The following is a 15,561-nucleotide window of genomic DNA, read 5'->3' as shown; positions in this document are numbered from 1 at the left end:
ATAAATCTTGCAATGCATCGTGTTAAAACAAACGGTGCGTGCTTATTATGTCAGTTCCATTATGCATCTACAAGTCACTGTCTTTTGTTTTGTCCGGTTATTAAAATATCTGGAAAAAAACACCTTTTTGGCATTGGATTAAAAAATACAACAATACTTCTTTCCTGGATTGTATTTTATTTGTGAGGAAGAATACACAGGATGATGACTTTGAATCCTTGGTTTGTCTGTGTTGAGCTATATGGGCGGCTGAAATTTGCAAAAGAACACATGACAACGCTGGGCAGTTTAATGGGTTGGATGTGAGTTGGGTTGATGGTGTGATGGATAGCTTCAGAATTCTTAGACAGCTTCATGGGGAGGTGGAAGTTGATGGGATCCAGAATCAATGTACTATATGGGCACCGTCACTGAACTCCCAGTATAGACTCGATGTCAGTCGATGCGGGTTTTGATTCTATCATAGATAAATATAGTGTGGGTATGGTGGTGAGGGATGCGCAGGGGAGAGTCCGTGGGGCGAAAGCTTGTCCGATTCGGTTTCCTGGAAGTGTGGTTTGTGCAGAACTTCTGGCTATAAGGATGGGAATGGACTTCTGCTTGGGGCTTGGGCTGGACAATGTGTGCATATTTTATGACTCCCTGGTAGCGGTTAAGGCGGTGAGGGATGAGAATTTCAATCTAAGTCACAACGGCGGTGTTGACTTCCGAAGTTAGAGCGATGCTTGAGGAGGAGTCTTTTTTTTCGATACAACATATGAGACGTACGGCTAACAAAGTCGCTCATGCTCTAGCTCAACGAGCTCTAATGTTTTCTTTGTTATTTGAATGGACCGATGGCGTTCTTCCGTCGTGGCTCATTAATGTTGTAACCTAACACTTGTGGTTATTTGAGTTATGGAAATATTTCTATTCAACAAAAAAAAGTTATTTTTTATATTAGAAATTAAAGAGATCTTTAGTGCTGGTGGCTATGTTCCCAATTTTCACCAAAATGCTTGGAAGATCAAAGCTCGCAACTTTTGCTTTCTCGAATCCCCAAGGGCTAGTGCTCTTATCGTTACTCCAGTTCACCGCCTCAATTTCAAGCCTGAAAGTGGTGTGGCGCAAGGACCCGAAACTCGACCAAGCAATTGAAAACGACAAGAAATGGCGGCTTTGCGCGCGGGTTGTTCGGGAGGTTCTAAATGAACCGGGCCAAGTCATTCCGCTCCGCTATTTGGAGAAACGCCGAGAGAGGCTCCGTTTACCTGTCAGCATCGAAGTTTTCCTTGCCCGGTACCCTGGTTTATTCGACATCTATAGGGATCGGATTAGGCCCAAATCTGATTTAGTTGATTTCCTTCGTCCTAGTGATAGGGTCAACAGGTTTTTGGAGGAAGAGAAAAGGATTCACGAGGAAAATGAGATCTTGATGGTGTCGAAACTGTGTAAATTATTGATGATGGCCAAGGATAGGGTCGTTAGTGCGGATAAATTAGTTGAGGTGAAGAGAGAGTTTGGCTTCCCGAATGATTTTTTAGTGAGATTGGTGTCCAAGTATCCCGATTCTTTTCGGTTACATGGTGCTCCTGGAGAGGGAAAATCGTTTCTTGAGCTGGTTTCTTGGAATGACGAGTTTGCGAAATCGATAATTGAGAAGAAGGCGGACGAGGAATCAAGTTTGACGGGCATCCGTGTCAGGCCTGAATTTAACTGGAAGCTGCCCCGTGGTTTTTTACTCAAGAAGGAAATGAGAGGGTGGGTTAGGGATTGGATAGAGCTTCCTTACATTTCGCCTTACAATGATGTGTCACATTTGGATCAGGCTTCTCCTGAGATGGAGAAGAGATCGGTAGGGGTTTTCCACGAGTTACTTTCGCTATCCATTTATAAGAGGGTTCCTGTACCGATCTTGGGAAAGTTTTGCGAAGAGTACAGGTTTTCTAATGCATTCTCGAGTGTGTTCACGAGACATTCAGGGATTTTCTATATGTCGCGTAAGGGTGGGATTCATACTGCAATGCTTAGGGAAGCGTATAACGGTGAGGAGTTAATTGATCGCGATCCACTTCTTGAAATAAGAGATAAGTTTGTTGAGTTGCTGGATGAGGGGCAGCAACAGAGTGCTGATCAGCTGAAATTGCAGAAAGAAATAGTCCGGAAGAACTTGGAATTGATGGCAGAAAGAAACAAAGAATTGAACTGCCACAAACGTGACACAGATATGCAAAATTGTTGCACTGTTTAAACGAGGCAAGGTCTAATTTCCCGCCTTCCGATTTCAGCATAGTTGCTTGATACCAGAGAGGTGGATGCTCTTTGCTGTTGAAATGCCTGGCATGTATTTCTCAATCTTTTTGGTGGGAACTGTCTTAAATTTAGTTCACTTTGTCTTTAATGTAAACTTGCATCAGTTGTGAGAACTTCTAGTAGTTGCTTCCCAAAAATCGAGAAAAGAAAATTGAGTTTGTTAAGATTTATCAACTTTAAAATTTTGCGGGCTCCAAATATTGCATCTCAAATGCTTGTTTTCTCGGAAGCTGATTGAGGAGAGGAAGAGACTTTTCTGATTAAATGTGGTATTTTGTTTCGATATTTTCATCTATGAGCTTATTTTTAAATGTAAAGAATCTAATTCAATGCAAAACTTTATTTTATATAAGATAATTGTTCCATATCTTTGCGCCAAGGATTAAATATGTTGGTTTATAGAATGTTAGAATGTTACAGGTTATCCTGTACTTTTGAATTAGATGTGTAAACTTTGGTTTGGGCAGTTCTTGGAATTTGATCCAAGTGAGACCATGATGTTAATTTTTTTTTTATCTAAATGACAAGTGGTTCTATATATATAACATGTGCACCAAGAATTGGTTCATTTTTTTTCCACCTTTAGCTCTTGAGATGATATTGTCACGGTGGAAGATCTAACAATGTTGAGTATTCTTGCTGGTTTTGGATTGCAAATCGGTTTTTTATTATTGAAAAGGTCTCCTTTAATTTATAACCTATACATGAGTATCAAGATTTTTTCCCTCTTGTATTTTCTGACGTGGAACCTATATGGTAACCAACTATGCCAAGAAATAATGCCTCACATAATATGAATGATACTTTCTTAGATAGTATTAGTTTAATAATCTTTCGTCACACATGACTCATTTTCTTGGTCTTTTTAGTTGCTTTGTCAACCTAGAAACTTACCTAATTGAAAGAAGCATTGAAAGATTATGAATGAATAATTACATACATAGGAGGGCAGGGTTACTTCTAACTCATATCTTTTGTTCTCCACCTTTTGCAGATCGGTGAGGAAGTTCAAAGAACATGGATGGAGCCATCATCGCTCTACAAATTGCCTCTGCTTGCAGTGGTGCTTCTGGTACTATATCCAACGACAAAAGGCCAATGGGCACCTTTTAATCGCCCACCACTTTGTGCATCACAGTTTGCATTGGTAAATCATGCATGCTCCAAGTTGCCCTACACGCCAGTCCCTCCACCGGCTCCTCCATCTCCACCACTTCCACCTCCTAATCCCCCATCTCCTGATGGATCAGACAGTCCACATCATTCGAGTCATGGCCACAGGCACAGGGGTCATAGGCACAGAGAGACACCTATCGAAGAGTGCTGTAGGTGGTTAAAAGAAGTTGACAGCGTATGTGTCTGTGAATTGCTAGTTCATTTACCACCGTTTCTGATCAAACCAGTGCATAACTACACTGTCACGGTGGATGAAACGTGTTCTGTGACGTTCCAGTGTATTTCGAATTTGCTTCCGGTTTGATATTAAATGAACGTCTGGGAATTGCTACCTTGCTACCAAGTAACTAGGAAGATGAAGTCAAGTCCACTGCTACGATATAAGTTTATCTTTCATGTTAAATAAAAAGGAAAAATAAGTTTATTTGATTTGGCTTGTGGCCTTTTCCCATTCAAATATGACATTTCTTGGATGCTATGTTTTCACCTACTTTTTCTGGATGCTAAAATCAATATCTATCTACCATAGACATCAATACATATTTGAAACTCGGATGGGTTTATCAAAATTAAGGGGTGTATTCAGAAATATTCTTGAATATAGAATTTATGGTGAATCAATCATTTATAATTTCTCCAAAGCATCTAGGAAATTTAGGGTATCATTTTCTTGAAATCGTAAATTTTATTCAACACACCAAGTCATATCATTTCGTTAATAAAGAATATGACATAAGAAGTAATGGGATTTTGGAAAAAACTGGTAATGGATCTCGAAGTACTAATGAAGATATTGAGTTATTGTGGCCAAGCTTATCTTACGGTAATTTTGTTTAGAGTTAATTATATTTACCTCCCCTTAAGTTTGTCATACCCACAAAAAAAATCCAACTATATTTAAATATTACACACTTCCTTTGAGATTTGTGAAAAATAATAAATAAATTTGATACGCCGTATAAATTACGTACACTCTCTTCATTTTTTGTATTTTTTTTACATTTATTCACCTAAAAATGTAAAATAAATAAAATTTAATATAGTACAATGTAAGATAAAAACAAACTTAATGAGTTGTTCGTAATTTCAAAAGTTATTTGATTTATTTCTTCATTTTATAGTCCTTAACATGATAAATGTAAAATTTAGATATAATTGGATTTTTTGTAATTATAGTTTATAACAAACATCAAAGAGGTAGAAGTAATTATCCCTTTTTTTTATTCTAATAACTAATAAGCTTAGTTAAAATTTTACAGATTCTTACTTTATCCAAAGAGAGAGAAATTATGGAGAGAAACTTAAAAAATAATGTGTGTAAAATATCAAATGATAATTTTGGATATAATTATTAATATTATGGAGTTTATTTTGACCATGAATTATATGATATTAAACAAATCGATTTTTTTTGAAACTATTATTTGTATATCATAATAAATTGTTTAATAATTATTTAGAAGTATCATATTTTAATTTACCCTTTAAGTAACTCGTGAACAACAAGATTAATTATATAATAGTAACATTTTGAGTAAGTGTTCAGTTGGGTAAAATTCGACAAATTTAGAAATTTTCCCAAAATAGCAACAGTACTACGTTGTCTGCTCAAAATCAGTAACTTGCAGCCGCCATTAGCGGAGCTTCCACGCCCAGTGCGCCGCCGCTGTAAGCCACTCGTCGGCGACCACACAAGAACCTACTAACCATCGCGGCGCCCCGCCCAGCCACTGTATTCTCCCACGCAGCCTCCGATTCTCCACCGCGTTTCCTGAATACATCTGTGGCATCGAGGCGGTGTAGCTCCCACCCTTTCGCATTCCGGAGCCGGAGAATTTTCTCCAACTGGCGGCACGCTAGTTTGCTGGTATTCATCTTTATTCTGTCTATTGCTTCAGATAAAATCCGAGCTCGAGTTTCCTCGTCGTTGGAGAACGATTCTATGCGGAAAAAGTTGTCCAGTTCCGGGACTCCGATCGCTCTACGGATACCTCGAGAGTAATCGGCTTGCGGGTTGAATAAATCTCTAACTTCATCCACCATTCCTCTTTCCACCATTCGATCAACCCGATCGGAGACAAAGGAATGCAGTGTCGGCATCGAAACGTCCACCCAGAGGAAACAGCAATCGTATCTCGAACGGAACTCGCTGTCAACCAGTGCTTCGATGAATGAATTCGAGCCTCCGACTATGATGGGAAGCTTCTTGCGGAGGAGAATGGATTTGACGGCAGACGATGCCATGGCGCGGAAACTGGCGGCGGAGAAATCCGATTCTGGGTCCACGACTCCCAGGAGATGGTGGTGGACACCGCATCGCTCCTTGTCAGTGATTTTGTTGGTGACTATATCGAGACCTTTGTACACCTGCATTTTGTCGGAATTGATCACCTCAGCCGGGAAACGCGTCGCGAGATCGACGGAGAGACGGGATTTCCCCGTGCCTGTGGCTCCCATTACCACCACCACCTTTTCTTTTCGGCTGTGGAGGATCTGTGCGATGGCATTTGCCGGAAACTGGAACAAGGGGAGCTTTTGTTTGCACATAGATACTGATATTTGCATGTTTATGGTTTTATCTGAATACGGAACAACAAAATATTGACTTTATAGAAAGCTTCGATAAAATTAAAAGAAGGGAAAGCTCGTTTTCATATATTTACAAACTTATATATATTTTTTAAAAAAAGTGTATACATACAAAAAGTAATATGATTAACGATGGAAAGACGTTAAAGTAAGAATTTTGGGAAATAATGAAATTGGGGTTTAAGACAAAACGTTTTTTTTCTTGGATGACAACGAATGAGATAGATGGTTGGAGTATTTATGGAGAGGTATACTCCAAGAAAAGACACGTTGGACTTAAAATAGTCAACACCAAGTTGGTGAACGGTCCTAAAGGCAACTCCCAAGGAAAGTTCCTAATGGGATTTGTACTAAATCCATTTTCAAAGTTCAATCTTGAACACATACTAAGTATTAGAAGGGAATCGGAATATTTTCCAAAAAAAAAAAAATTGTTGATATAAATTAGTATATCACACCATTAGTTTACACGCAAATTTTGAGAAAAAAGGACCGAAAGATTATTTAGTTTAAGGAAAAGTATTAGGATGGGCGGCAAGAGGAGGTTCTCTTGTAGGTGGAGAGAACATTTTAATAGGAGATATAATATCAAATTAGTAATGGAAGAGGGAATATATTTGTTCTTCATTTCATTTGCCCTTTTCCTTTTCATCGTTTTCTACTTCCTTTCTTGTTTTTGGGACTTATCAGGTTCATTAGTGAGTGGAACTTTATGACTGATAAAAAAAGTTAACTATGGAATTTAAATAATTTTCACTTTGAAGTAACGGTATACGTGAGACAGAACAATTTGATCTAGATAAAAAGCGAATTTTTATTTTTATTTTACATAAAAACTAACGTTTTTTTTCATGAATTGGATTGGGTTGAATAAATATATCACAAAACTGATATATAAGACTATCTTACATAAGTTTTTGTGTTTCTTTTATCTGATTATGAGTTACACCAGATTCTGGAGGACTTGTTAACCAAGAATATAGCTGTGGGTTTTTTATTTAAGGAAAATATTGTAATTTTGATCATTATATTTGTTCATTTGTTATTTAATTGTTTTTTATATTATCAAATTTCAATCATTTTTTTTATATTATTTTGTAATTTAGTCTCTTTTTCTACTTAGTATTATAATACCGACATGACATTGATTTGACTCGACGTTATTGTATACAGTGCACAATAACATTCCAAAGAAAAAAAATCAAATTATCAAAAATCGAAAGTTAGTTAATTAAAATTGAATTTAAACAACATATATGATTGAATCAAAAGGAGACAAACATATGATAAAATTGTAATTTTCATTTCATTTAATAAATAACTATATAACGATTTATTTAATCTACAAAAAATCTACTTGGAAAAAATAACTAGTTAATTATTTTATTGGTTGCCTAGTTGGTAGGTTAGAGTCAGATTAATCATTAAGAAAAATGATGCAATAAAAACATTTGTGAGTAGGTCTCATGTCTGTGAGACGGTTCAATCATACTCATACTCACAATAAAAAGTAATATTCTTAGCATAAAAAATAATACTTTTTCATGGATAATCCAAATAAGAGATTCGACTCATAAATACGATTCGTGAGACCATCTCACATGAGCTTTTGTCAAAATTTATAATGCATAGCGGTGGATTTGTAGTGAGCGCATCCAGGCTAATTGACATATGCCAAATGGCAGATTGAATTAAACGAGGACTAATTAATTTTTTTTAGTAATTTAGGAATTTTCTTAAAAATTAATGATGGCGTAGAGATAAAAAGGACAAAAAGTAACCACATTTAACAATTGATGATGGAATGGTGTGCGGGCGAGTTTTTAGTTTTTTTTTAATATTGGTTGAGTCAGACCATTGCAAGTGAAAGATGATTTGACATAATTATCTACATAATATTAATATAGCCATGTATGTATGCTTGGTGATTATACATTTTTTAATAAATTTTTGGGAAGTGAGGCTTTGTTGTATATAATTTTATTTCTAGATTTGTTGTGGTATTCGAATTTACGTTCAAACAAAAAAAAAAATCTACCTTTTTTTCTTTTTTAATAATAGAAATGGTTATCGAGGCCGTTAGGTCTATAGCTCCAAGTATCTTTAACTTTTGTTGTATTTGATTCTGTAAACAACTGTATTACCTGTTTTGTCACCCGTGCTCTTAGGCTTTTTTTGTTGGGAAGTGAGGCTTTGTTGTATATAATTTTATTTCTAGATTTATTAGTGCAAAGTTGGTACCTTAAATTTAAGGTAAGATGTTCATAGAGATTTTTTTTGTTAGAATAAGTTCATAAAGATTTTTTTAAATATAAATAAATTACAAAATAATTCTTCATTCTCTTCGTTATAATAAGAAAAAGGATTTTAATTTTCAGCATTACCAAGTGTCGTCTGGGTTTCGTTTCTAAAACTATTTATTAAGTGCGATTCTGGTTTTTTGATACTGCCGAACAGATCAATCGAGCTAGCATGTCTTTAACGGGATATTGTCTGGATTGGCAATTGACATTATTTTGAATAATATTAATTCTATGATTTTAAAAAATAAGTTGGACTTATCTTATCATTTTAAAAAATTATAAAATTATTCTATGGTTTATTTTTAAGCGTCAGAAATCTTTTACCAACCACTGTTAGAGAGTTGGTAAAAATTTATGCTGAGACGGTCTCATGAGTCGTATTTTGTAATACATGTATCTTATTTGGGTCATCCATGAAAAAATATTACTTTTTGTACTAAGAGTATTACATTTTATTGTGAATATCGGTAGAGTTGGCCCGTCTCACAGATAAAGATTCGTGAGACCGTCTCACAAGAGACCTACTTCAGAGAGTTTATAGATAGTTATAAATTTTATAAACACCGTCGTTTTAATTGTAGCCGATGAGTTTAGCAAAATAGCATTTTAATCAACATATTATTTATATGAAATTTCGCTGCAAAATATAGTTCGTCTTCAAATACTTTCATAAATTTATCAGTGTTTTACTAGTGAAGCATTATTACAATTGTTCTAAATTAAACTTAAAAAAGGAATTCAAAATCCAAAAAGGATATTAAATGTGCAATAATTATGCATTACTCGGACTCTAGCTAGTTGGCCACAATTTCTGAATTTTAGAATAATTTTCGAGGCATGTGGCTAGGGATGTAAATGATTCAAACCAAGCCGAATAATATCAGGCTTGAGCTTGGCTCGTTTAAGATTAATTCAAGCTCAAGCTCGAGCTCGATTCGAGCTTTTATCATCTGGCTTGAGTTTGGCTCGTTTAAGATCGAGCTCAAGATCGAGCTTGAGCTTTTATCATCAGCCTAGAATTTGACTTGTCTTGAAATTACTAAGCTAGTGAAAAGCTCGAGCTCGACTCGTTAAAAGCTCATTTATCATGTTAATAAATCCAGGCTCGAGCTTGGTTTATTAATAGCTCGTTTATCATATTTAACAAGCCTGACTTGAGCTCGGCTCGTTTTCGAGCTTGTAAAACATACAATTGAGCTCGAATTTGAGCTTGATTCGAGCTTGTTAAAATTAAATATATCTATGAACTAATTTTATATTAGACATACAAGTTTAACTTTTATTAGTGCTAATAGTTTTATTTGTCAACTCAACAAATGAGTCAAGCTCGAGTTTACGAGCCACCTAAACGAGCCGAGTTCGAGCTCGCGAGCCTATTAACGAATATGTTTGCGAGCTCACGAGCCGAATACGCTTAGGCTTGAGCTTGGTTTGATTAAGTTGTCGAGCTCCAGATCGAGCTTGAGCTTGGTTTGATATGATTAACAAACAAACTTAAACAAGCTTTTTATCGAGCCGAGCTCCGAATAGCTCGCGAATGATTTGGTTTGTTTACATGCCTATATGTGGTATGAAAGATATTTCAGGAAAGAATAAACGTACAATTTAGAATTACATATATTCTACTAATTTTCTTTTAATTGTATTTTTCTTCGAAGAACAGACAACAACAGATCAATGCAAGTATATACGTACGGAGTTCCTTTGCTGTAAAACACACGCACAACAACATTCATGGCATCGTCCGGTTCCTCTCTTTTCATCGCTCCAAACCTGATGATACTGAAAATATCCAAACAATAAGCAAAATGAAGCAACAACATGCTATGCCTGCTACAAAAACCTAGGTACTTGTTCTTTACACAACTCGAACCATTCGGATATGATGCTTGAATGAGCAACTACATGTGAAGTCGAGCAATGCAGATTAGCATGATTGCTTAAAATGAAATTGGATTTGCCACAGATTCAATCATACTGCTTCCAGTTGCTTCAAATTTTTCCTCGTGGCAATGATATGGTGACGTTGTGGTTGTTGAACTCGATTTATCCCTGCATAGAGTGATATCATGATACCGGTGAGTGAGCCAGAAGCTGATGGATCGAGTTCATCTCGGAACAACTATATACGTACGAAAGGAGGTTTATATGCAACTGTATAGAAAATAAAGTGACAAAAACTTAGAAAGCAAAAATATAGCTTGTATATTCTGGATGGAGATATAAATAGAGGAAAGAGATGGAAGGAAGCAGAACCCCCTAATTCAAAGTTTCTAAATTCTGTTCTTCTACTTTCTTCTGTACGTGAATTTCTTTTCCATCGTTCTAACTTGCAGGGAGACCGGCCTATTGTTATAACCAAGATTTTAATTAAAAATAGGTCGATAAAAATTTAAATAATATTTTCTGACAGCTAAAAACATAATATTTTATTATTTTTGATATAAAATTAAAAACAATTATAGATGCTATTAAAATGTTAAAATTTTCTACCAAACTTTACTCCAATATAAGATCCAGCTCTGGTTTTGTTCGATAAGAATTTAATGGGGTGGGACCCACATTAAATTAAATAATAAAAAAACGTATCCCACATTACAAAAATGAACGAGGAATTTAGATATAAATAGAGCTCAATTCCTTCAGTTATTGTATCCCAAAATCAAAAGTTTTTCAGCTTTGATATACTAAAAAGAGAGTGCGTAGAAAAAAAGAGTGTATTTTTTTTTTTGAGTGTGGAAATTCTCTTTTGTGAGTTAGAGAAATTATTTTCTCGGTATACTCGGGGTTGGGATTGTGATATATTGAGTGTATTGGTGTATACACTTGTTGTAATATTTCTTCCGGTTATAAAAGTTGCAGTGCTCCGTTGACGTAGCCAATTTTTGGGTGAACCACATAAATCTTTGTGTTCTTGTTGGTTATTTTATTCCGCAAATTCCGCAAGTTATCTTATCTATAACTCTTTATTTAAGCTCGATTTTGAGCAGACTATTATCTATAGCTCTTTATTTGGGCTCGGTTTTCAAGAGGATCTTATATATAGCTCTTTATTTGAGCTCGGTTTTTAGCAGACCTTGATCTATAGCTCTTTATTTGAGCTCGATTTTCAGCAGACTATGATCTATAGCTCTTTATTTGAGCTCGATTTTCAGGAAGATCTTGTCTATAGCTCTTCATTTGAGCTCGGTTTTCAACATGATCATATTTATAGCTCATCATTTTAGCTCGGTTATTAGCAGGATATTCTTTATGGCTCTTCATTTGAGCTCGACTTTCAGCAATCGGTATATCTCGAACTTTTTATTTATGCTGGTCTCGACACCTTGACCTGACTTCTTATTGAGGAATATAGCCACTCTTGGCTCTTTTGACTCGCTAGCGACTCGAAAGGAAAAATCATTTGACTATCTATTCAATATCAAATTACTACATTGGCCGCTTAATTTGGCTCATCTCAGAGAGCACATTCCACAACAAACGCTCAAAGGACACTATTACATGCAACGAGAATATTATCTTACATACTCTAAAATATAATTCATTCATTTAACGTTCCTCCATCATTTCACTCGTCGTCACTTTTTTGCGGGGGATACTAGTGATGATATGGTAAAAATCCTATCATATCATTAATTATATTTTAGAGATATTACAATATATTGTATGGATATGCACAAATTTAGTTACCATATATTACAAAATTCTATATCATCTAAGACTCTACACCTATAAATAAAGGGCTCCTAAACCCTAATCAAGGTACGCTTTCATGTACAATTATTTACGTCAGTCTTATATTTTTCTCTCAAGCGTCGGAGTGGCTTCGCCTCCGGGCGGAGTCATCTCACCCTTTTTCTTTGATACGCAGTTGTATTTTTGGAGCGGTTTGATTCGGTATATTGAAGAATTGGTTCGTGATCATCGATTCAAGGTATTTTTATGGATGCGCATTTTTTGAGCGCATCAGATATATTTCACTACTGAATAAGATTACGAAAAAAAATCTTGAATAGTCTGCATTTTCACCGTGAGACAGAGTCTTTAAAGGTAATAATTTGCTCTGGATATGGCTTCTTGAAAGCATATCCAAGTGAAAGTGAATATGTTGACCATGTTCTTGAGTTTGTATGATGTGATTTAAAACATAGCGCGTAATATGAAACATGGGCTAAGAAAATCAGTCTAGCATTTTGGTCTGGAAGGTGGAGACTTTATTTATGAGCAGTTGATAGAAGAACATGAACCTTTTAAGGTAGTAATTTTTTGTTTGTTATTCCTTTAATGGAGCAGATTCAACGCACCCAATATTTTGGAAAAGCTACGGGACCAAAGTTTAGTGTTTGTGGGCGATTCTATAGAAAGAAATCGATGGGAGTCCCGTCTCTGCATGCTATCGTCTGCTATTGCTAACAAGACATCAATATATGAAGTGAATAACGGCCCAATCACGAAGCATTCGAGCTCTTTAGTTTTTAAATTTAGTGATTTCAACTGCACACAGTAGAGTACTATAGCGCTCCATTTCTAGTGTTGCAGAGCCGACGTGCGGCTAGTGTGCCTGAAAACGTGAAACTGACGTACGTTGATGTAATGGATTGGAGCTCCGTGCAGTAGAAGGGTGCTAATTTCTCTGTTTTTAACAGTGGTGGAACAATGAGAAGACCACCAGATTTAAGTTCATTGACATCCAAAACATACATTGAGTTCAATATATCGATTTTGAGGTCTTATCACAGTATCCGAGGATGAATAAAATAGATTTATTGAATATAATCGAAGAAAAGATGGTCACTCTTTTATTTGTATTACTTAGGGTCTAACGCAGGACCGGCTCCTCTTCGTCGCCAAGACTGCAGCCACTGGTGGCTGCCTGGTGTTCCCGTCTCTTGGAATGAACTTCTCTATGCACTGTTCCTTAAAAGACACATTTCTCATGGAAAAAATTTGACAGTCGTCCTAATTCTTAGGAATGTCTTAAGAGTCGTTCTTATATCAGGAATAATATAGCAAAAGCTGCTGCATCAGCTGGAAATACTAGCATACTTCGTATTTTCTTGAATACATAAATATACATGAATCTATAAAAATATTAATGAGTTTATATAAATCGATTAATACATTAACGCATTTTCTAGTAGTAAGACTCACAAAAATTCGTTTTTTAAGAGAGAGATATATATATATATATATATACATCAAGAAATGTAGTCATACTTTGCATTCGAATTTGGTGCTCGAAAAATCTGCCAACTCTCCAAGTTCTTCCACTTTTTTGGCTAATATTTCGACCCTTTCGACAATTTGCATCAACAAGAAATTGAAGCTGGCAATAGCAAGATTTTCATCTGAAGTAAGGGTTCCATCAATCTTGGAAGAGGGATATTGTGGGGTAAATTGTAGTTTCAGAGATTGCAGATTCGGAGATAGTAGATTCTTGGCTTGGCACCGATCCATTTTCTTCGTGCTTTCTCCAAGTTCTTTCAATATAAATACGATTGATATCATCAAAATTTCACAAGGTTCCTTCATTTTTTGCCTTTGCATTGATGTTGGCTGATTTGGAAATACCAAATAGATTTTGTAAATTAGGAAAAGAATATTAAATCATTTATTACATATATTTAGTAAAAAAAAATATTTTGAAAGTACCTGCTTGGGGGATTGAATACATTGTTGCAAAGAGAGAACCAGAACACCGAGATCTCTTAGATACTCTCCGATTTCCAAGTATTTAGTCCATGGATAATTTAATCCAAATTTCCCATGCCAAGGCTCCCATTTGGCAAAATTTGCCTACATGTTAGAAAATAAAATTAGTGTAAAACTATATTGAATATTATTAGTCGTTAAAAGAACATATATAATAATTCGAGTTCAAGCTCGAGTTCAACATATCATCACCAGATTCTCTTAATAAAAATGTGATCAAATATGGGAAAAATCAGATAAGTAATTATTAAGAGTGTGAAGTCCGTACCAATGCTTCATCGTTGGACTTGGAGTTCAAAACTGCCTTGCAAGCTTGGATGTAAGCACCGCCGATTTCTTGTTTATTTTCCTTCTCACTTGTAATTGTGAAATATTCATCCAAACATCCTACACCAATATTATTACAAATTTAATTTCATACAAATAAATCCTTCTTACCATAAATATATATGTTTTTTGTAATGCCATTTACCACACAATTAATTACTATAACATCTTATAGAAATACGTGGATTGGTATATAAATTTTCTTAGAGCTCAAAACTTGGATTCTACTAAACTTGCCTTGGATACTTGTTGAAAGTTTGCTAAACCTCGACGCCATGGAGTAATGTAATTCATCACTCGCCCAGATGGGAAATATAAACAAACTGATGAACATGCATATAGCGAAACCCATGCCGATCGTAGCCAGTCGATCACGGGCCAGCTCCACCACCTTCTCCGCCCGGATCCCGGAAACCACCACCAAGTTGAAAGTGAGGATGAAAATCATGGCTCCGTAGTCATATCTTCTCTTGATTCTTGGGATTGTTCTACAATATGTAGCACCAGCCCCTGACCACACGTTACATATATATACACACACGTTGTTATTAATCGAGAAAGATGGATAGATAATATATAAATATATATTATCAAAGCCATATATTTGTTTTCTTACCAAAGATAAAAATAGAAAGGCCGACAGTGACATGATTGCCAATCCCTCCAATTTCATCAGCCAAGATAGCAGCCAAACAGCCCAATCCACCACCTAATACAGTTCCAATCCCACGATTAATCCCTTTGCCTAACGTAGCGCCTGCAATTCATGTAAATTATATGTCAAACACGCACATATATATATCTTTTGTATTAAACATAAATGGGCAATGCAGTGAATCTGCATGTCCCTAAAAAAATATCTATGTTATTGGAAATTTCTTTTGTAATGATAATTAAAACAAACAAACAAACAAACAAACCCGTGTAAAATTCGAAGACGACAACCACCGTCATAATAGCCCACATAGCATTTTCTCCCACTTGCTTGAATAGAGGATTAAGCAAATACAAAAGGGAAACCAAAACCAATGCCAAGGCAACTTTTATGCTATGGATAACTCTTTTAGTTTTCATTTCCTCAAGAAATGAGGAAACAAATGACCGAAATACATTCTTGTTTTCTCCCTTTACAATGCCCTTCATATTTTTTTTTTAATTTTCT

General features: G+C 35.6%; 3 protein-coding genes across 5 annotated transcripts; 1 reads left to right on the top strand and 2 right to left on the bottom strand.

Annotated features, from left to right (window-relative positions):
• Positions 1-957: 957 nt before the first annotated feature.
• Positions 958-3,426, top strand: LOC140830406 (protein WHAT'S THIS FACTOR 1 homolog, chloroplastic-like). 3 transcript variants are annotated; one of them, XR_012117615.1, is made up of 2 exons: positions 958-2,290; positions 3,287-3,423. XR_012117615.1 is itself a non-coding variant. In XM_073193677.1 (2 exons), exon 1 carries the CDS (start codon positions 974-976, stop codon positions 2,228-2,230), a length of 1,257 nt encoding a protein of 418 aa, XP_073049778.1. In that variant the 5' UTR covers positions 958-973; the 3' UTR covers positions 2,231-2,235; positions 3,287-3,426. The 3 variants fall into 3 exon arrangements, 2 of the variants coding, with proteins under 2 accessions (XP_073049778.1, XP_073049777.1); XM_073193677.1 differs by having other exon boundaries at positions 958-2,235; positions 3,287-3,426; XM_073193676.1 differs by having other exon boundaries at positions 958-2,240; positions 3,287-3,426.
• Positions 3,427-4,963: 1,537 nt separating this feature from the next.
• On the bottom strand, positions 4,964-6,249 carry LOC140830408 (adenylate isopentenyltransferase 3, chloroplastic-like). Its single transcript, XM_073193680.1, has one exon. It carries the CDS (start codon positions 6,031-6,033, stop codon positions 5,083-5,085), a length of 951 nt encoding a protein of 316 aa, XP_073049781.1. The 5' UTR covers positions 6,034-6,249; the 3' UTR covers positions 4,964-5,082.
• Positions 6,250-13,091: 6,842 nt separating this feature from the next.
• On the bottom strand, positions 13,092-15,561 carry LOC140830405 (aluminum-activated malate transporter 12-like). Its single transcript, XM_073193675.1, has 7 exons — positions 15,320-15,561; positions 15,016-15,156; positions 14,637-14,909; positions 14,341-14,459; positions 14,013-14,156; positions 13,578-13,916; positions 13,092-13,271 (listed from the first exon to the last, which is right to left on the bottom strand). The coding sequence occupies exons 1-7, from the start codon at positions 15,540-15,542 to the stop codon at positions 13,173-13,175; spliced, it is 1,338 nt and encodes a 445-aa protein (XP_073049776.1). The 5' UTR covers positions 15,543-15,561; the 3' UTR covers positions 13,092-13,172.

Source organism: Primulina eburnea, chromosome 4 (genome assembly GCF_022965805.1).
Source record: "Primulina eburnea isolate SZY01 chromosome 4, ASM2296580v1, whole genome shotgun sequence".
Classification (NCBI taxonomy): domain Eukaryota; kingdom Viridiplantae; phylum Streptophyta; class Magnoliopsida; order Lamiales; family Gesneriaceae; genus Primulina; species Primulina eburnea.
Note: the sequence above shows the minus strand (reverse complement) of the source record. Positions and strands in the feature narration are given on the sequence as shown.

Excerpts from the sequence above, each read along its gene's own strand:
- LOC140830406 (XM_073193677.1), top strand. The coding sequence starts at position 974 with ATGTTCCCAATTTTCACCAAAATGCTTGGAAGATCAAAGCTCGCAACT.
- LOC140830408 (XM_073193680.1), bottom strand. The coding sequence starts at position 6,033 with ATGCAAATATCAGTATCTATGTGCAAACAAAAGCTCCCCTTGTTCCAG.
- LOC140830405 (XM_073193675.1), bottom strand. The coding sequence starts at position 15,542 with ATGAAGGGCATTGTAAAGGGAGAAAACAAGAATGTATTTCGGTCATTT. Across the intron at positions 14,157-14,340 it reads AGTCCAACGATGAAGCATTG|GCAAATTTTGCCAAATGGGA; the intron begins GTACGGACTTCA and ends TCTAACATGTAG. Across the intron at positions 13,917-14,012 it reads GTATTCAATCCCCCAAGCAG|CCAACATCAATGCAAAGGCA; the intron begins GTACTTTCAAAA and ends TTTCCAAATCAG.